Source organism: Cylas formicarius, unplaced genomic scaffold (assembly GCF_029955315.1).
Source record: "Cylas formicarius isolate icCylForm1 unplaced genomic scaffold, icCylForm1.1 PGA_scaffold_1__22_contigs__length_36826433, whole genome shotgun sequence".
NCBI lineage: Eukaryota > Metazoa > Arthropoda > Insecta > Coleoptera > Brentidae > Cylas > Cylas formicarius.
Window position 1 is genome coordinate 9,917,959 of NW_026844264.1, and position 23,319 is coordinate 9,941,277.

General features: G+C 35.1%; 1 protein-coding gene across 1 annotated transcript in view; it reads right to left on the reverse strand.

The window, feature by feature from the left end:
* The window catches only part of LOC132696321 (uncharacterized), a 175,958-nt gene that overhangs the window by 8,627 nt on the left and 144,012 nt on the right, over positions 1–23,319 (reverse strand). The window contains exons 9-13 of the mRNA XM_060661075.1: positions 22,296–22,664; positions 7,191–7,434; positions 5,121–5,441; positions 1,009–1,230; positions 757–955 (exon numbers count right to left, since the gene is read on the reverse strand). Of these exons, the coding sequence (XP_060517058.1) occupies positions 757–955; positions 1,009–1,230; positions 5,121–5,441; positions 7,191–7,434; positions 22,296–22,664 (1,355 nt within the window). The remainder of the gene's footprint in view (positions 1–756; positions 956–1,008; positions 1,231–5,120; positions 5,442–7,190; positions 7,435–22,295; positions 22,665–23,319) is intronic.

The following is a 23,319-nucleotide window of genomic DNA, read 5'->3' on the forward strand; positions in this document are numbered from 1 at the left end:
GAATCGTCGACAAATACCACGGAGTGATTAGGAGACAAGAAACTATAAATATAATTATAAATAGTAGCAGGCCCAGGACTGAGCCCTGGGGGACACCGGTTACTACTGTTTCGAATGACGAATAGTCTTGCTGGTATTCCACAAACAGTTGCCTGTTTTGCAAGTACACGAGGTTATAAGATCAAGAGGCGTACCTCGTATATAATATCTACATATTTTTTTAAGAGAAACATCATACCCAGAACTTTCTTCAGTTGTGCCGTAAATGTCCTTGGAAATATACTGTTGGCATAAGTTATGGCCACCTATCGCGAGTTTTAAAATAATCGACGTGTTTTGCAGCGTACTGCTTCCTTTAGCGGCGATATTATTATAAGTTAACATAAGAAATACATTTGCGGACACGTAAATATTCCCGGCCTTCGATATTACCCGGGGGCGAATTTGAATTGTAAAACGTTCGTTCGAGTCGGGCAAGGTGTATAGAAACACTTTGAATTTACATTTTATTTTAAAAACAAGCGAAATCCAGACGAATCTCGATTTACAATAAAGCGAAGGGGACGAGAGGACGTCTTTGAGGGATCGGCGATAGAAGAATGTGTCGAACATCGCCCGGGGTCGTTTTATTTTGACGAATTGTTTTTCCTTTGTATTTGAACTCAATTTATTTTATTGTCAAAGGAGAGATGAATGGTTAGAATACACCATTATTTTACATGTTAGTTTTGACACATGGTGCATGGATAAACTCACTTCTTTTTAATCCTTTCGATCCTGCTCGCGTCCTGCTGAACGAATAGCGCCAATTCATCTCCAGATTCTGAGGCTGACGGTGTTCCGACCAAGACGTCAGGAGCGATACGTTTGTGATCTTCTTCTTCATTCTTCAAGCCCTCGTCAATATCTTCCAAGCTGTACTCAGTACCGGAACTCGCTACCGATACACGATCACCTACGTCAAAAAAATTTTTTTACAAATGATACGAAGTCGATCGACTAACTCACATGGTTGACTGTTACTCAAATGGTAATAGTAATCATCACCGTGGCCGATACCCATCGACACGCAAGCGGTAAGGGGAGCAAGCGTCGATAGAAATTGCCTTCTGGATTCGCTGGAAGTCGACGACGAGCTAATTTTGTTTGATATGGCACAGTGACTGAGGTCTGGAATTCCTGCCGGATGCGGTCGAGATGGATCGGTAGCCTCATGGTTGTGAGGACCCCCTGTATTTCAAAATACAAACTGCATTGGTGAAATAGCAAATTTTATTTCATCTGCCACAGTCACTAATCATACCGTGTGAGAGATAAATCGGGAGCCTTGGTTATGAGGACCTCATACAGTCCATAAAAGAGGATTAATGAAAATTCGCTCCTAATCCAGAAAATACGTCGGTAAAATGAATTTTCCCTCATGGATACCCATTTAAAACGGTTAAAATTCCTCCAGGCTTAACGTAAACGCGAAGAAGTAAATTTTATTACTTGGAAGATTCCGTTGCGGAAAACGACCACTGCGAGGGGGTAATAATTCTGTTTTTATTAGATCTCGGCAATATATAGGGCATTCGAATAAATCGAATACTTTGGAGTCGCCCTTGCCGTCCGTTTTGAGGTCAAAGCCTTTATGGACATTGTCTCCTGATTCTGGAGTGATATTAGACGCCATCTATATAATATATATAACACTTGGAATAGATAACGTGTCAACCTTAAAGCAAAATAAAGGAGAAATGTTATTGGCGTTTTTTATAAGGGGCAATTGATGGAGAGGCAAATTGGTATACACATCAGTTAAACTCGAGGATAGCAACCTGATCTATGATTTAATAAGAGTCTTAACAGGAATTTTATTATTACTGGTGTTTCGGTACAATGAGTCCATCTTCAAAGAAACATTTTGCGTATATCAATATTTTAAAATTTTCAAGTCAAGTCAAGTACTTTTCAGTAATGGAAAAATATTTATATTGTCGAAGGTCTTACGATTTATCAAAAACAGACGTTTGATCCTCTTTGATCGTGTTTATTCGTACCATATAAAATTCGTAAGATAAATATAATCTTGAAATGAAAAAAAAAGATAAGCCAATAAGCGGGTTTAAAAAAATTTTAATTACGGCAATATGAATAACAAAAAGCAAATTTCAAGCTTTTGCATTGCAAAACAAAAAATATTTTGAAAATGAAAGACATAGTGGTGGAGTAGTGGCGAAAGTATTGGAAATTAGTCTTACGGTTGCGCATAAAATGGTGCATGAAATGCAATATCAAAAGAGTAAATGAATAAAGCCAAAGGGTGTGATTCACGGTTTATATGGATCCAAAACCAATGTACCTCTCCCAGATTTAAAAGAAATTAAAAAAAAATGTTTTGGGTTTTGGACTTGAAGAATTATAAATATTAATCAGAATGTTAGGTTTTCGCGATAAAAAGGACTGTAACCAAAGATTTTTGTAGGAAGTGAGTGGTTGGTGGTGGTTATCTTGGAAAGATAAGTATGTAAAAAGTCACAACAGAACAGCGGAATTTTTGAGGAAAAACTGTTTAATATTTTGCATGCTGGTTATAACAGGATTTATTCCCGGCAACACGAAAATATTTTGACTATTATATGAACTACGAAATATTTGAAAAATGGCAATGGAAAACTGACACCAAATTCAGATGCTTCGTTTATTAGACTCACAGTCTCATTCAAAAATTTTAAATAAACAATCTACTTTGCCTTGGCACAAAAAAATGATATTTATGAATAACTTGAAAAATAGAAACTAAATCCTTTATCAAACATGTTAAAATCAGAAATCTTTTCGGTAGCAAAATCCAATTAATAATAATAATAATAATAATAATAATAGATTTTATTGCCCAACAGAAGTTACCAATTACAGGACAATAACAAAAATACATAAAACAATTAATTTTATAAAGTCAAAACTAAACAAAAGAAGCAGCATAGAAAACAACTAACAAAAGGTGTGAACATATACGAAAAATAATATTAATACGAGAACAAGATAGCACGAACTACTTAAACTGTAACTACCTACATATGGACTTTAACCGTTAGTGATATAGTGCTGGTTGCAAATTCTAATCAGTTTTGGTAAACTATCATTAAAAATATCACAATATTTACTAAGTAAGTTGAAATGCGAGCACATCTGATACAGTGGGGACCTACGTAATAAATTTGTTCGGGGAATCCCTAAGCTGGACGTAAGAATGTTTCTTGCATTAGCCCGCGGAACACGAAAATCAATTTGCGCAAGTAAACTCATCGAGTCAACATTACTATGCAATAACTTATGTAAAAATATTACACTGGCCGTAAACCGCCTCCAATCCAAGGCTTGAATATTAAACCTGCCCCGCAAAATACCACCATCAATACCCCTCCCTGAATAGAAACCATCCACTCTAAAAGCAAGAAACTTTATAAATCTCCTTTGAACATACTCAAGTGACCGAATATAAGTTGAGTAAATAGGTGCCCATACTACCGACGCATACTCGAGCTTGGACCTAACCAACGAATGATACACTATCTTTAGAGAAAGAACATTATAAAACGCTGAGCAGTTACAAATAATGAAACCAAGAACCTCAAGGGCAGATCCAACTATGAAGTCGAGGTGTTCCGAAAATGAAAGCTGCGAATGGAAGATAACGCCCAAATCTTTTATAGAATTACATCTGGACAAGGTAATGTTATTTAGTTTATAAAAAAATAACGAGGTTTGAAGATTTCTTGTGTATGCACATACTTTACACTTAGAAACGTTAAGAGTGAGCTTGTTTTGTACGCACCAATCGGAAATGTTTGATAGCTGATCCTGAATCAATACACAGTCTTCATAGGAAGAAATAGATTTATATATTTTCAAGTCGTCTGCAAAGAGTAGAAAGTCACAGGAAATTTTGTCCGATAGATAGTTTAGGAATATTGAAAACAATAATGGCCCAAGATTGGAACCCTGGGGCACTCCGGAAGTTGCAACAAACTGCCTAGAATTGAAAAAATTAAATTAATTAATTAATTAAATTAAAAAAGAATATGGGCCGTAGATAGAATATGACGTAAACATCGTACTTCAAACAGTTTAGTTAAGGTCTGAAGAAGCCAACAGGATGATTGGCGAAACGTCAGCAACTTTTATTCATAAACAACCGACGCAAGAGGAATCCAGAAGATTTTTAAATAGTATTACAGTAGCCTGTGGAAGTTTATTTGAACAATCGGCTATATCGTTGCCAGTTTAACGCAATAGAATTAATATGAGCTGGGGTGAAATCTTATTGCGAAAGATATGTAAGGACAAGGACTGGTGGGATCGAGAATGAGTACTAGAGGTCGAAGTAGCACCGACAATTACATTTTCCCTGTACAGTCCTTAAACTGACTCCCACTGATTCCGCTACTGCTTCCTGGGGACTGGCTGGCTTTCCTTTTGTTCCTCAACAAATTATTTTAGACAGTAAAATATTGAACTGTTTAATATTGTTACTAATAAGATAAAGTTTAGTCTATTATTAATTACCGAATTAATCAATATAATGGCATTTTTTTACACCTACTGTAATATAATTTTTGTAACAATAATGTGATATGGCCATCAAAGTACTACGTAAGTTAATAAAACTATTTTTCACAACCATTTTGGTAGTCTCTGTGTTTTCTAATGATAAGATTCGATTTTACTATATCTGAAATTTTTGAATAACACTTACCGCAAACAATGCTTTAAAAAAAAAACAACAATCAACTTTTTGAGATAAACCATTCCGAGATGACCAACTAATAAATAGAAAAAATAAAAACATGGAAAAGCCTAACCAACTACAATGATAATAATAAAGACAATTTTTGGATTGACGAAAGATATTTCTTTCTTTCAATCTTTTTTGTTGTCAAATATTTCCATTTCACGTTTTCTAACAAAATTTTCAATGGGACCGAAAAATATTTAGTATTTTTATAAAACGAAGATTTTAAAATATACACTTCGGCACAATTTTCGAAAATTATAGCCAAAATTATCATTTACACTAAATATGAGACTGTACGGGTTCAGTAAACGACATCGAAATCGTAAAACAATTTACTCACCAATATCGGGCAGCGGTTTCGCATCCCTCCTGTAATTATTTTGTATATCCGGAATAGTATCCAAGCGATGCTTGCCGTCGGGCAACATTCCCATGTCACCACCAAGTTTGCGCAAATGGTGATAATTCGAGGCGGAAGACATCGAAGACGAGTTGGAGGAAGACGTGGACGAAGACGACGGCGAAAAACTTTTGTCGAGACTTTTGTTGACTAGAGTGCTTACGTCCGGGGAATTCCTCGATTCTTCGCCGGGTGGACTGGATCTGCTACTATCCGGGACGTCTTCCGACGTCTCGGTGGACGATTCAGACGGCTGGTGCTCTATCGAATGATTTTGTATTATACGTGGCATTTGAAAATCTACGGTTCGTCCGATTTTAGGTAAAACTGACAGCGTCGACGTTATTTCAAATAATATGATTACAAAGCTGAGATAGTTACATAGTTAGAGCTAAACAGATTAAGCATTATATCTTTTTTTGGGTGGATTTTTTATTTTTAATGGAAACCCCGCTACAATAATTGAATTAGTCTATAGTTTCTTAGTTGTAAACGTTTTTATTCAAAATTTCAGTAAACTGAAGCGATAAAAGAGCAACTTTGTCATCCTACATATTAATTTTGGGGGGGTATTGTTGCCCATCAAATTATAATGAAATCACCTAAACTTAGTGTAATTAAAAACAAATAAATTTCCAAAAATTTAATATTAAAATTTTCAACCAGCAATTATTGCCTTTCCACCACTTATTTCTACCTCAAGATCCTATAAAAGTCTTCAGCGTTGTTTTTTACGCCATATTAGTTCGAGACTTCTGCTCAGTGTGGAATGCTGTTTTTATTTTTTTTGTAAGTGAGTTTAACCCTTGGGACTCCGGTTTACCGCTTGGTTAGTTACTCTTTTGACACTCCAAATGCGTTATTTTAGGAGTTAGCTGAGAATGAGCAATTAAGTGCTCGAAACATTTACTATTACTAGTATTGACCTTTGGTCTTTGTCTTTTTATAAAAGAAGAATTTTACAATAAATTTGTGTGGAGAAGGACAAGGTTGTTGCTCTTCTCTCGTCCTTACTTTAATTTGATCATACACTGACGACCGAATGCCAATGTCGAAATATTAATCAATAAAGTTCTGAATTTAAGTAACTGAAAACTTATTTCAGAGGTATTATGGCCGTTATGTAACGTGCAATATCAAATTCATTGGATTTGAGGGCTTCACTTCATACCTATAATGTACTACCGAGTAGCAAATACCCGGTAAAGTTTGTCTCAAAGTATTTCGTGTTGGTCACCATTGACAGAGTCTTAAAATGATATAAAGATAATACTGTTAAAACAAAAACCGTGTACCGTGAATAACTGATGTGATTTGATGTTTTTTAATTTAAGAATTTTTTGTATTTTTAATAGAGATTATCCTTGTTCGAAGATACACTATTTCAAAACGAACATGCTAAGCTGTGAAAGCACAACAAACGAACATCAAACCATAAGTTAAAAAAAAACATAAGGATTTAAAAAATAAAAGTATTTTAAGACTAAGACTACTACTAATGCGTAGTAATAGATGCTCAATTGAATTAAGATCGAGACTGCAAGTTGGCCGAACCATAAAACGATAAAATGAGAGTAGGTAACAACAGCACTTTGGAGAATATGTTCGATATATCTGTGCGCATTAAAGGCGGCGTTTTCAACAAATATGAAATCTGCAAGGGCCCTCACGTAATCACAGAACAGCCATTGACAGCCTTCAATTGATCTGCAAATTGCGCTTTCGTGCCATTGCACAAGGCCTCACTAGATATTATTTTTTAAATCTTTATGTTCTTTTTAAGCGTTCGTTTTAAGACAGCGTATTTTTAATATCATGCTCCAATGTGATTCCAGGTGACAACCAGCTGCCACCGCTATTGCATTCTACAGGGTGTTTCTGGAAAAACCGACTTTGAAATTGGGTCCAGTTAAAGGTTTATTGGGGTAGGGTCACTCAAAAGGCAACATGATATACTTTGAGATGCAATGCACAATATTAAACGAAACCGTAAGGTAGGAAATAGCTTACCAATGTGATTAACATTGTCGTCAACGTCGCAAGTGAGTTGCTTTATTCTCTCAACTAGCGAATTATCAGTCTTATAAGCTTGCTTCTTGCTTCGGGGTTCGTATCTAATCAAAGAGCGACGCAAAGTGTTCCTCTCGATCGCTCGCTTTATGTTTTCGTCATTCTCGCCGGTATGAACGATCTGCGGCAATTTGGAGCGTTTGGCTTCTTCGAACGCGCGAAGACTTTCAGCGGTTACCAAATACTGCAACGAAAATTGATCGGTTTCATATTTCGTCGCGCAAAATAATCCTACAAGGCCGTTAAAATCTCTCGACTCCGAGTTCTACTATCGTCTAACATCGCCATTTTAAAACAATTCTGGAACATCCAATTCTAAGCCAATAAATGAAGAGAGCAATTTTGGAAAAATTCAGTGACCACAATTAATTTTTTTTTAAATATGAAACTTATGGCAGCTGTAGAAAAATGACAATATTTTTATTAAAATCAGACCGAACCTAATAACATAAATAAACAAGTAAATGGTTGGAGAAATTATAAAATTCTCAATCCAAGTTGTTATTGTCAAATCTACATTATCTTTCCCATCTCAACCATAAAACTGGCCTATCTTCAGAATAATCAATAAGAAATATAAGAATCAATAAGCAATCCTAACGAATCAGAAGCATTTTGTATACAAATAAAGGGACAGGGATTTAGATGTTATATACTTTCCAATTTAACTCTATTCTTTGTCGTCCTATTAATTGCTCCATTATTTTTTTTAAACTTAAACTCTATTAACCTTTGGAAAGCTCCGCAGTGAAGTTGTAAAATGCATCACATCACGGTGATTGAAATCCTTTTATGCATTTATTTATTTCAATTTATTACTTTGTTAACGCCTCGAAATTCTCTTTTCATAATTTTGAACGTTACCGTCATAAATGTTTAATTTCTAAAACAAAAACTGTTTTACGCCATTCAGTCCATTGAATAAACAGAATCTTCGGTTAAAACAACTGTTATCTCCTACATAACATACAATTATATCACTAATAGCGGTTAGTTTCCTTTTATAAAAGCTTTTGCGTACCAGTTTTAGGACGTAAAGTTTGTATGAATCTTCATCGTACTGGCTTTTGCCCGCAATCATGGAAGTTACCTGCCGACGGCAATAAAACTAGGATCCGGTAGGTACTAAAGGACAGAACGTTAGGAACGGACTTTCAAAGGTTTCTACTTATTTGGTTCCAAAAATGCTCTATGGGGTTAAACATACAATGATACGGAGGACGACTGTAGAACTGTATTCCCAGCCTATTCAGTTCAAATATTGCATACATGCTGCTTTTTAATTGAATTTGAATTTATGACATCCAAAAATTTTTTTTGTTCATTTCAGTTTTTGAATTTGATGGGCTGGTGCTTTGCGTTGCAGACGGTTGTGGTAGCTTGCGTTATCCATGACAATAACACTGTTATTTGGAATATTTTTTAAAAGATTGTTTTGAAACTAATTTTCAAAAAGATCGGCATTGTATCCTCATGATGAAGCAGTTCTTCTGACCCTTTGCCTTTATTTGAAGGTGCTTTCGTCTGACAGTTTTGAGTAGAATGAACCCATCCTTCGGATATAGTGTCGTGTGTTTCGCGCCATGTTTCACCAAGATAAATTATGGATCTGTTGTCTAATCTCTCTAATCTTTTAATTTCTTGAAAGTAACTAAATCCCTTATCTGGGTGATTCCATTACTACTTGCCTTTTGTCTATTTTGCGGTACTTAAATCCCATTTTACAAACAACTCTATGGAGGGCGACACGGCTTATTTCTTATTTATACTTTCTTCCTTATTTATATTGGTTTCATATTCTTCTAGCTTCTTTTTCAGTTTATCTAAGGTAGGAACAACTTCGCTTTTGTAAGGACAATATATTTTCCTTATTATTAGGTTCTGATCACTATTGTCTATACGGTGAGATTGAAAATCACTAGGTACGTTTATTTCTTTTCTTCAATTCTCCCATTATTAATGAAATCCTTTATCGACGATATTGGTGCTTTTGTACGTAGGAAGGTTTTTTTTAAAGCTTCTTGTTTAATAAGTTCTCTATTGATTAAAGTTTCATACACATTTTTCACAACCTGTTTTGCATCAAGCGACAAATGATTTCTCGTAAATTAACTTTTTCGAATCGTACAGTAAAAACGATTATTCAACACTGGCACAAATGGTCAACACTCAAGAAATACATCAGAAAGAAAGAAATATACATGGTCCACCCCTGCCTAGTCACACAAATAAAAATAAATTTTTTGGCAACGGTTTTATCCAATAACAATAGGTAATAAAATCGTTAAAGTTTTACGGGGGACGGTCCGTCGAAAAGCAACACGATGACGATTGACTATACGGTCAATAACTTCTCTGTCGTCTTCAAATCAATTTTGTCATCTGTTCTTTTTTCATTTTCAGAACACATTTTAAGGGGTGTTTTTTTTTCGATGTAAAGAACTTTAAGTTGCAATAAAACAACGATGGATTATTCGATTAACATGAATTTTATTTATCCGAAAGAAAATCTTGTGGCATTACATTTTAAATATGATTTCTGGCATATGACCGCTACGGCTGGCGCGGATGTAGTCCAATGTGGAAGTCGAATTTTCGATGACTTTTTCCAACATTTGTGGCCGTATATCGGCAATAACACGGCGAATGTTGTCTTCCAAATGGTCAAGCGTTTGTGGCTTATCCGCATAGACCAACGACTTTACATAGCCCCACAGAAAGTGGTCTAGCGGTGTTAAATCACAAGATCTTGGAGGCCAGTTCACAGGTCCAAAACGTGAAATTAGGCGGTCACCAAGCGTGCCTTTCAATAAATCGATTGTGGCACGAGCTGTGTGACATGTTGGGCGGTCTTGTTGAAACCACATCTCCTGGACATCATGGTAATTCAATTGAGAACTGAAAGAGTTAGTAATCATAGCTCTATACCGATCATCATTGACTGCAACGTTCTGGCTATCATCGTTTTTGAAGAAGTACGGACCAATGATTCCACCAGCCCATAAAGCGCACCAAACAGTCAGTTTTTCTGGATGTAAGTGTTTCGACATACACTTGAGGATTAGCTTCGCTCCAAATTCGGCAGTTTTGTTTGTTGACGTAGCCATTCAACCAGAAGTGCGCTTCATCGCTAACAAAATTCGCTTATGAAATTCGGGAACAACGGCAATCTCGTTTTGGGCCCATTCGACGAATCTACGCCTTACTTGATGATCGTTTGGCTTCAATTCTTGCACGAGTTGGATTTTGTAAGCACGTAAACCAAGATCCTTCCGCAAAATCTTCCGTAAAGTGGATAGACACAGATCCAATTCCTGTGTTCGATGGCGGATCGACTCATTCGGGTCTTCCTCAATGCTACGCTCTACAGCAGCAATAGCTTCTTCTGTACGCACCGTACGGCGTCTCTGGGGATGCGAGTTATCAATAAGAGTGAACGTGATGCGAAAACGTTCCATGGTTAATCGAATTAACTGCTCTGATGGATGATTTTGTCGACGATAAAATGGACGTAGTGCGCGATACGTATTCCGTACAGAACGATTATTTTCGAAATAAAATTGCACTATTTGCAAGCGTTGTTAAGGCGTGACTCTATTCATGATGAATTGCCAAACCAAACTGAGAATAAATCACTTGACAGCTGTTAAATCGGTCGCCATCTTGAACAGTAATGCCAACTTAAAGTTCTATACGTCGAAAAAAAAACACCCATTATTAATACTAAAAGCTTGAATATAAAATGTTAAATATACATATTGTTTTGAAATTTAAAATAGATTTGATGATTTTCAAGAAATCTGTTTTATTTCATTTAATAAATACGAAAATTTTAAATTTCGAAATTTTGATTAAAAATATACAAATCCAAAATTCAGCAAATTTAATACTTTTGTATTTCTAAGGCGCCCTGTACAATAAAAGAAAACTCTCAGCATTGCGAATCTTATCTACGTGTTCGATCACGTTTTTTTTTCTGCGTAGTTAGATAAACAAATCTAAACAAGGAAGTTTTAATACGCTTAAACTTACTAGATTGTCTCAATCGTTTCGTGGACCCTCGAGGCCCAATTAAAACGTTCGCGTTTCGCGAATAAACTCATATATTCCGCGTCGACGAGCAAACACACTCCGCCGAATTCGAGTTCTCTCGAAAGCAACACATCGCGTTCTCCAATCTTGAGCGTCCTTTTAGCGAGCTTAACATAATTAATTATTACACACCCCTAATCTTGCGCATCAGGGGGGTTAAATCCCGCGGGGTCGGAAGAACGACGCCCACCTAGCGTTCAAAATTTTAAAATTCGTTTGATGTTTCTGAAATATTCGGAGCGGAATTCGTCGCAGCGGATGTAATTTTTGGTGGCGTGTTATTTTGTTTGGGGTGCGCTGCTGGTATATTTTGGGAAGCCCTCCCTCGACGATCGCGTTTTACATTCTACGTGTTCGTTTAGAATTTCGACAAAAAAAGAGTTAATTTTTCAAAGAAACTTCCACAGGCTACTGTAATGCTTTTTACAAAACTTCTGGATTCCTCCTGCGTCGGTTTTTGCTTAGTCGAAATTGCTGACGTTTCGCCAATCATCCTGTTGGCTTCTTTAGAGCTTGACAGAAACTGGCTCGTATTTTACTCTGTACTTGCTTATATATTGCACTTGCATTGGATTACCCCTTCGACCTATTGTCAGCACCATTGGCTCTCCAACATATTCTCTAACAAAATATCTAGCTTCCTTATTAAAACCCCTTAGAGGGAAAACTAACAGTTTCGTACTTAATTCCTTTCACTTCATTGAACAATTAAAAAGCATTACATTAGATAAACAGATAGATATTCTAGTTAGCTTCGACGTAGAATCCCTCTTTAGCAAAGTTCCTATTCCTGAAACTCTCGACATCATTTCAGATATATTAAAATCCGAGAATCTGGAATCAAACCTTCTCACCTTAATTGAAAAATGCTTATCGGGAACATATTTTTCTTATAATGGTCAAATTTTTGAACAAACGTCGGGAACAGCTATGGGTTCTCCACTATCACCAGTCATCGCGAATATATCAAAAGTTCTAAAGAAGTATAACGTCAAAACCAGATTTACTACTTGTCCAAAAATCTCTCAACATCTGCGGTCCGTAAAAGACAAAATTCCATTTGAGACGCCAGGAGTTTACAGCATATGCGGCACAGAATACATTGGAGAGACCGGATGCAAAATATCAACTAGGATCAAAGAACATGAAAGAGCCTTACGACTAAGGCAAATAAACTCCTCTTGCATGTAATCAGTTCTTCTTCCAACGAAAAATCCGAGAGTATATAGAAATCTATAAACAACCTAACAATCTTAATCGCGACTCAGGCCTCTACCTGTCACCAATTTGGGAACCAGTCATCCGAGACGGTGTTTATACCCCTCACTTCCGCTCCTACAAATTTCACGTATTATGAAAAAAAAACATTTAAAAACCTCATTATACAAGGGTGGGGTGAAAAGTTTGCGGTCTGAGCAAGAAAGACTATCTTTTTAATTTTTATTTTGCAACATACTCTTCATCATCACTGATGCATTTTTCATAACCGTGTTCTAATTTAGTTATATCAATTATATTAAATCAATTATATTAAATTAAAATTAAATTATATTAAATCTTCTACCGCCAAGCTATTTTTTGAGGTTAGGAGAAAGTTAATAGTCGCTGGGGGCTAAATCTGGAGAGTAGGGAGGTTATGGCATCAATTCAAACTTCAATTCGTGGATTTTGGGCATGATAACAATCGACGACTGCGTCGATCCGTTATCATGTTGAAACAAAATTTTTTTCTTCGCCAAATAAGGTCGTTTAATTTGCATTTCGTGCTTCAAATGTTGCAATAACTCTACTCTGCGTGGTATTGACCAATCTTACCCTTATATAGGTAATCAATCCTAAAAAACAGTAGCCATAAGCTTGTTTGCCGATAAAATTGTTTTGTTAGCCTTCTTTGCAGTTTTTTAGTTTTGGTTAGTTGTTTTAACCTTCTTTGGAGTTGGTTCCCCTTTTATAACCCACAGTTTTGACTGTTCCTTATTATCAGGAGCATAGTGGTGTACCCAAGTTATAAATCGACCCAAAATTTTTTTTTCTCAATCATTTTTGTAATTGTGACTTCAACGGGCCATCCTGGACGAGGCTCGTCAGAGATGCTCACACGACCCATTTTTAATTCCGAAACCCGTTGCTTAATAGTTGAATATGATGATCAGGAGTCTCCTAGTCAAATAGAAATATTTGACGACAGCACGTTTTTCCAATTATTCCTTTTTCACGAAAACAACGGAAGCGTCTAGCGCAATGTGGTCACAAACGCAAAATAGCGACTAGGCTGGAACTACATATAACATGCTTGGTAAAAATGGTACTGTAAGACGCCGCTCCAAAAATAGACTTGTTGGCGCCAACTCTTGGTCAGGAAGGAAAATTTTCACCCCGCCCTCGTATATAATAAATATTAACTTTAAATCAAAACTCTCAGCTCTCGCACTTTTTAATCCGATGTCTATTAAATCTGTAGATATACAGTATATCACGTCACAAGTTTTATAAAACGTGTTGCATAGTATATGTACTTTTTCCACAAACTGCAACGAATTCACTGAGTGAAAATTTATCCGTCTGCTCCAAACCCGTGACTAAAGAATTAAAAAATCAATAACTAGACCTACCCAGACAAAAAAAAAACAATATTAATGCAGTAAAATCTTGACTCATTAACATTTAAATTGTAACCTGCTACGCTTCGTGACAGAGATACTTTCGCTGTGGACATAGTACGAAGTACCTTATACCTAGCTGTGTCACATTGCCGGCCCACCTTGGGCAAAGTTCAAAATTATTGGGTATGTTGTACTTTGTCTGTGATATTGAACGGTAATCTTAAATAAAAGTTAACTGTTATTATTAATTTATTGCCTTTTGAAGAATATTGGAAAACATCGAGTGAGAATCAGAGATGTCTCTTCAAGTAGAATTAGAGTTTCTGTAAGATTCACTTTGTGCACTTTTGCAAACTTAACGTTGTCGTACAACAACACTGGTAATGCACGAAATATCGTCTTTGCCTAAAGTAGGGCGGCAATGCCTTGAATAATATGTTAAATTCATCTGTGTTTGGTTAATTTTTTAAAAAAACTTCCACAGGCTACTGCAATACTATTTACAAATATTATTCTTATCCATAGATCTAATTTTGGGTCATTCTGTTTACAGAAAACCAACGCACACAGACCGATACCTTAATGGCATCACCATCCGGCCCAAAAATCATTGGTTATTAACCCTCTTGTTTACAGAGCCGTGATACTATCTTAACCAGAATCAATCAATCACATTAGAGATATTACAGTGTCCCATCACACAATACACTCCATCACAACTTTCCAAAGACAATCAGTCCGAAAGCAACTGTTGTCCTTTCTTACATTCAATACATCACTGACCACATATCAAAAGTTCTTATAACCTCAAAATCACTTGTCTAAAAATTTCGCAACCTCTTCGAACTGTCAAAGACAAAATTCCATTTGAGATACCAGGAGTTTACAGCATGTGCGACAAGGAACTACACCAAGTAATGAGCAGTTGCCAAACACAATCATTAAATCGAACATCAAATCTTATTCCATAAATCCATGAAAATCTATAAGCAACTAAACAACTTAATTCAGACCTTCACCTTTCAGAAATATAGCTTAGATTGAACTGAGGTGGCTTTTAGTTGATGCAAATCCATTTAACAAAATAAATAAGAACTAAAGGTTCAGATTTTCACGAAATTATATGTTTTCACTTGACAATTGTTTCGACAATACCGTGTCTTTATCAAGTGTAATATTTACAAACTACCTGCTACTACCGAAAAATGTCAATAAAACCTTAATTAATATTGTTGTGCGAATTTAAATTCAATAAAGGAGAGGTATTTAAATGTAATTGATCGTTAAGCAATAGATTTGAATGTCTCATTTTGTTAATATCAATGGGTTCCAATAAATTTAATTTTCTACTCTTTGTGGCTGTATGTAAAATAACAAAATTGTCGTCAAAATTGTGTTTTTCTGTGTTTAAGTGTGTAGCATAATTAGAATCTAGACTATTGTTTTTAAACGCTCTTTTATGTTCGTTAATTCGTTCGTTCGTTTCTTGAAGGATCTGCCTGTTTGTTCAATATAAATTTTAGGACAAGATCCGCATTTCAACCTGTAGACAGACACCTGATTTTTGAGATTTTGGACATTTCGTTATATAGTTTTTTAAAAATTTTCCTATTGCGTTGTTAGTTCAGAAAGCCATTTTTAAACCACATTTTGGCAAATGTTTTGAAACTTTTTAACTGTTTTCTCTTATGTATGAAATTGTTTTAAATTATTCGGTTCTGTATTAGGTTTCGGATAAATATAGTTAACTGTTATCTGGATTTGTTTTTTATTTATAATTTTATCTATAATGGACTGATTTTAGTCGTTATTCAGTGTAATTTGTTTAATGATATTAAATTCTTTGTTGTAATTTTCTGTTGAGAGTGGCTTATTAAGAAGTCTGTGTATACAAGAGTGAAATGCAGCCATTTTGTGTGTATAAGGGTGATTTGCGCTGTTATGTATGACTATGTCAGTGTGTGAAGCTTTATGATAAATGGAAAAATCTAATTTGTTTTGCGTTTTCGTAATATTGAAGTCTAAAAAATTAATAGAGTTATCCTGTTCAATCTCGACAGTGAATTTTATACGATTATGTAATGAGTTAATGTCATTTAAAAAAGAATTCAATTATCTGTCCGTTTCAACAAAGCAAGCAAAGATATCATCCACATGTCCATACCACCATAGAAAAGTTTTACTTAAAGGATGCTCTAGTAAAGGATAGTTCTAGTATGAAATGTATGAAATATCATACAAGAACATCCTTTAAGTAAAAGTTTTCTGTGGTGGTATAGATATGTGGATAATGTCTTTGCTTGAACGGATAGACAATTGAATTATTTTTTAAATTACATTAACTCATTACATAATCGTATAAAATTCGCTATCGAGATTGAACTCTATTAATTTTTTAGTTAAGTCTAAAAAATTAATATTACAAAAACGCAAAACAAATTAGATTTTTCCATTTACCATAAACTTTCACACACGGTCACAGTCGTACATAACAGCTCAAATCACCGTTATACACACAAAATGGCTGCATTTCTTTATTTGATACACAGACTTCCTGGTGCGCCACTCTCAACAGAAAATTACAACAAAGAACTTAATATCATTAAACAAATTGCACTGAACAACGGCTACAGTCCGTCCGTTATGGATAAAATTATAAATAAAAAACAAATACAGACAACAGTAAACTCTATTTATCCGAAACTTAATACAGAACACGAACAATTTAAAACAATTGTTACATACATAGGAGAACTCAGCGAAAAAGTTTCAAAACATTTGCCAAAATGTTGTTTAAAAATAACTTTCTGAACTAACAACGCAATAGAATTTTTTTTAAAAAACTATAAAACGAAATGTCGAAAATCACAAAAATCAGGTGTCTACAGGTTGAAATGCAGATCTTGTCCTAAAATTTATATTGGACAAACAGGTAGATCCTTCAAGAAACGCATTAACAAACATAAAAGAGCGGTTAAAAACAAAAGTCCAGATTCTGATGAAGAAAATGAGACATTCAAATGTATTGCTTAACGATCAATTAGATTTAAATACCTCTCCTTTATTGAATTTAAATTCTCACAACAACATTAATTATGGTTTTATTGCCACTTTTCGGTATATATAGTAGCAGGTATGGTCTGTTCATAGATATAAGAAAGTGACCAATTGGTTTTGAATGGGATTATCCAAGGGTTGTCATTATCATACAATGCAACAAGATTATTACCTAAATTTTAGGAATTAAAATTCAGGTAAAATTGTGGTCCGTAATAGAAAATAATTTTATACTTACCTATGTTTAATATTCTTTGGTTTGGTATACTACTTATTTTAAGTTTATTAGTAATAATTCTTATTTCATGTGTAATACAGCGTGTATTGAAATCGTGTGCGAATTATGCAAAATATGTGCGAGTCAAGAGTATCTCAGGAGATGCCCCCTCCCAAATGTAGAAAACACTATTCTATTGAGACTAAGGAAGTTATAAACAATGTTTATTTGACTCTCATTGAACGTGGTCCCAGCGAGCAAGCATATTTAGAAGAAACGACCACATTGACGAAAATTCCAACACCAACAGTATAGAAAATTGTGAATAATCCCATTTCAGCGAGGAAAAAAAGAAGCGATGCTGACATTTTCTCGAGTGTAGATGAAAGTGATCAAGATATAATACGGCGTAAAATTTACCAGTTATACGAGGAACACAGCGTGCCTACATTAGATATCTTAATTAGGAGGCTTGAAAAAGATGAAACCGGTGTTAAATGTGGCAGAACTACCTTATGGAAGTGTATTCAACACATGGGTTCTAAATCTAAAAAAATTAACAAAAAGAAAGATTTTAATGGAATCTTTTAGAATTCGGAAATGTCGACTGGAATATCTAGAAAAAATTAGGATTATCAGAGAACAACAAAGGCCAATTATTTACTTGGATGAAACCTGGTTCGACACTTATGATACCCCGGAAAAGGGTCCAAGCGCGCCATCAAAAAGAGGTAAAAGAATAACTCTTTTGCATGCTGGCTCTAATGATGGTTGGATGATGGAAGATTATACCAAAAAGCAATTAATTGAGGTTCTACAAAGCTTGAACCTACAAAAGGAATACGTCTGTGATAATTATGCAAAAAATCTAAAGCATACAGTTTTAAAGGATAATATTATGTGAAGTAATTTAAGTAGGTAATAAATATAATTTGTAATTTAATTTTAGCTTTAAATATAAATACATACATAAATAAATAAATATTGTTTAGTATCTTGCCTAACAAAACCCAAAATAATTAAATTCTAAGCAAAGTACGGACCTGTTTTAAATATTACATTTGATAAAGACACGATGTTGTCGAAATAATTGTCATGTGAAAATATATAACTTCGTGAAAATCTGAACTTTTATTTCTTATTTATTTTTTTAATATAGCTTAGCGTTTAGCTCCGCCACCTTCAAACAATACAACAAGCAGGTACAGAGTAGAACGCGAGCCAGTTTCAGTTAAGCTTTGAAGAAGGCAAAAATATGATTGGCGAAATGTCAGCAAGTTTGATTTATAAACAACCAACACAAGAGAAATCTTAGAATTGTTTAGTTAATGTAGCTGGATAAGCACTACCAAGGTGTTTTACTTTGTACGTAATTTGTATTTGTTTTCGTTATTAAATATTGTGTTATTTTATAATAATATTCTACAATAAATGTTAGGTAGCCTGACTTACAAAAGGAAAAAACAGGGTCTCAAAATCCTTTGTATCCGGTATTTAGATCGCTCCGGCAAGGCACAACACAGAACACCATCATCGTTTTTATTAAACAAGCGCCGCGCATTTTTCTGAATAAAAATAGCCGATGATAAATGAGAGCGCGTGCTACAGGTTAGCGGGAGAAGAACGGATCATCATTCAGGACGAGCTAGATCGATAACGTCGGCAGCCTGGGATATTGTAATTGTAGAAGTTGTTGTCGTCGAGCACGAAAAGCATCGCGTTAATTCTCCAACGTATTTTAATAGAAAATAAATGCTGCTCCCGGTGCAAATTGATTTTCTGCCTCTGCAAGCGCGAATGGCGAAAATCTTATTATAGGCACTCGACTTTGGAATATGAAAATGCGTCAGGTATTTGCGAATATCACGTCAAAGGCGTTACGTTCGTTCTGATTGCGAATCCGTACGATTCGCATTTTATTAAAATTGGTCTGCTATTGTCAGAAAAATAAAAGATTCCAAAAATACAGCTTTCAATTTGATATTATATATATGACGAAGCAATGCTAAACCAGTAGACGAATTGATGGAGTTGGGAAACTATCGAAAAAAGTTCGTAGAACTTATTCACACTTTTCGCATTAAAATGACAAAAAATAACCCCCCTAAGTTTGGTCTTATACCCAGTAAAAGCGACAAGATCAGGAAGTAAAGAGTTAAGACTATTGTGAAATTCTCCTTCTCAACATCAACTTTGGTCCACTTTTTTTTTCATTTCAGAAAAAAAATTATAATAGCCTTTAATAAATATAACAATATTTCGAAGAAAAAAATTAAATCGAGCTTTTAAAGAAGTGTTAATTCAAGTTCTGAAAAATGCTTTTAAGATAGGACAAGAAAATCAATTCGTCTAAAAATATTTCAGTAATATACTGTCTGGGTAAAGCGGCCAAGTACTTGAAATAATAATTTTTTAATAGGTTTAAACCTAACTTGAAAATATTTTTGTCATTAACCGTTCTTTATTAGTGAACTCCATCTAAAAAAAGCGAAATTTGACAATAGAAAACAACGGCTAGCACTGCGGATTATTCTCTTTCTCTAGCCCATTTATATACATGTGAGAATGGGGTATCCTCGTTGATTTATTATTTTTAGTTAAGTATATATTTCTCCAAAAATATTAATCCATTATTATTTGGTAATCAAGAAGTCTTTAAAAAATCTTCTAAAACAAGCACATACACATCGATATACCACAAAATTGAAAATATTCTGTCGTTTAAAAAAAATAACAGTCAGAAAATAGCAATATTTTTCTGGAGTGTTATTTCAAAAATATTTAAATTACAAAAGTATCTCTCTCTATAGTAAATATGTGAATTTAACCAATAGTTTTTATTTTCTGAAAAATTATTCGATTGGTTATTATTTATTTATAAAACAAAACTAGTTCGTGTAATATTCAGTAGGTGTAAATGCGGTATTTATATATAAAAGATATTACTTCTGAATTATGTGAAGTTTTATGGTAACCTTTAAAAATAGCAATCAGAAAATTTAATATATATAAGCCAAATCTACTATATAATGTAACCATGGACATGGATATTGTAATCTAAATTGTAAAAGGCTTTCCATGATATACAGAGTGGTCAAAAGGGTATCCTGATCTAATGGCATGTTTAAGAGAATAGAACTTAAAGATCAATTTAAATGAAACCTCATATTGCTTACCTTATCAAAGACTGTACTTTTTAATTATCTATCGAATGATTTTAAGCTGTCCTATCGAAAAACCGAAAACACGACGAGTTTGATATAGGACACCTAACCAAATTGGATAGGTAAATAAAAAGTACATTAATTGGTAATTTAAAAAATATTGTGTTACAAACTAATGTAAATTTTGCCGATATAATTTAAATAATTCTTATTCATGTTAAAATTAAAATTATTGGGTTGTTCGGAAAGTCATTTCGTTTTTTTTGGGGAACATGAAAGACAGTTTTCGTATAATGAATAAATATTTTATTAAATTATATATTGGCCATTCTGGTCCAACACCTTTTGCCATCTTTCTGGCAGTAACATAATTCCCCTCTCATAAAAGTTTTGGTCCTTGCTGGCAAAAAACTGGTTCAGGTGGTTTTTGACATCTTCATTTGAGGTAAAGGTTTTACAATCCAAAAAATTTTGCAGGGACCGGAACAAGTAGTAGTCGGAAGGCGCCAGATCTGGAGAATATGGTGGATGTTGCAGTCACATTCAAGCTGTAAAAGCTTTTGGCGAGTGACCAAACTTGTGTGAGGTCTCGCATTATCCTGGTGGAACACTACACCCTTCCTGTTGATTAATTCGGGCCTCTTCTCTTTAAGTGAATCATTCAATTTGTCCAGTTGATGACAATAGACTTCTGAATTAATCGTTGTATTGTCCGGCAAAAGCTCAAAAAAAACGATTCCTTTGACATCCCACCAAACGGAGAGCATCACCTTTTTTTGGTGAATATTGGCTTTTGACACGCTTTGAGCCGGTTCATCTTTTCTGCTCCATGACCTCTTGCGTTTAACATTGTTGTATACAACCTATTTTTCGTCCCCAGTAATAATCCGCTTCAAAAATGGATCATTTTCTTGACATTTGAGGAGCGAATCACACACGTCAACGCGACGAGACAATTTTCGCTCCGTAAGGACATGGGGCATCCACACATCGAGCTTCGAGGTTAAGCCCATGCCTTTCAAATGGCCATAAACAGTCGAATTCGACAAATTTAATCTCTCACCGATCTCTCGTGTGGTTATTCGCCGATTTGCATCAACTAATGCCTTTATCGCATCTTTGTCAGCTTCGACCGGCCTTCCAGACCGTGGTGCATCTTCGACATCAAAATTGCCGTTAACACGTCTTCTCCATACACATCCGTCAATTTTTTTCTCGCTTGGACAGCATTTTTACCTTTTCTGAAGTAAAAAAGTAAAATATGACGAAAATGCTGCTTATTGCTCTCCATATTTAAAAGGGCACCAACCAAAAACAAGCCTTGCAATATCAGCTCTCAAGACATATAATGGTTATGCGGCTTAAGTGTGAAGTTGGTTTCGAAAAAACGTAATTAAGTCCTCTGACGGGAAAAAACGAAATGACTTTCCGAACAACTTTATAGATTACATTTTCAAAATATCTAAATGTGAAAAATCTTTGATCACAGACAAAGTTCAACTTTGATACTTTCAACACTGTTTGGGACTTCCTTTAGAGTATGGAAATCATTTTACAAAGTTACTTCACATATCCGAAAAATAAAACTTCTTGAAAACCTTGTATTTTGTGCACATTTCGTGTAGTACAAATTAAATTACCTTGTATAACACTAAATAAAATTTGCATAACAAAATGCATTTTTACTTCCAATGGCGTGACTATTCCAGTATATTTGTTGCAGTTCACTGATCTTGTGAATATCTACATTTTAAGTTTTATACTTATTGAACTATATCTATATCATACCAATCTTAAGTTTCAAAACTCTTCACTTATATGCTAATCTCCTAGTAAAATACGAAAAAAAATTTGTTTAAAAAAAAAAAGTATAGCGACCCCATGTGATAATTAGGAACGAAAGGTCTCGAACCTGTTGGGAGTTCTCTTCTTCCCTGACTCCTTGGGCTGCGGCCAAACTCTGGGCGCATGGGAATAGCTGCCTTACAGCCGAATTCGGCTTCAAGCTGTTGTTGGAAATCAACACGTGGCTTCCAAGTTTAAACGTCAGCATCATTTCCGTTGATTCGGGCGAACTGGAATTCTCAGTCGGATGCTTGTTGGCAGCGTTGTCGATTTTGTCTGTCGGTTCCAGCTGCAGCTGTTTAGACGATCCCTCTTCGAGGGACGTTTCCGGAGCCCCGTCGCACACGTCGCGCTTTTCCTTTGTTTCGGTCGATTCGATGAAACGCACCGACCGTTTGCTGCCGCTTTCGTCATCCGACGTGGTCACTTCGGCGTTCTGAAACGTGGAGAACAAAATAAGACGTGTGGGAATTTGTAAGAATTCTTAACAATTTAAGGTTATTATTACCACGCGAAACTAATTAGTGGTCTTAGCTTTACTCCATAGGCATATTATTATACCCATGATAATTGTAAAAAATCCCGAGAGTGGCAGATGGACGAACAGGTGCCTGTGTCTTAGTATTTATATTTCAAATTGAAATTATAGTTAGATCCTGGCGATTTGTTGGCAAAGTTCGATTTAAATTCATTGTTTTCTTAACGGTTCCAAATTCCGTAAACTTTTATTAATCCGTACGACGTCAAACTTCCAACGTTACGTTTCATCTTGCCGCGATGATTGGCATGGGTGCCGAGAGTGGCAGGTAGACAGACAGGTAGTTGACCTACCTGTGCCTTAGTGTTTAAAATTAGAATGATAGTTACTTTTTAGCTCTTTTTGGCAAAGTTCCTTCTTGAAAATAACAAGTGTCAATGAATTTGTCGCTGAGAAACATATTAGTAAAACTGCGTTTTTAAAACATTCAGGATTGCAAAAATAGTTGAAATGTGTTCGAATATGACTGAAGTTGGACAGTCAACAGTATAGGATAAACGCGGCCCCTCAGGTAATCACAGAGAAGCATAGGGAGAAAAGAAGCTGTAATAAA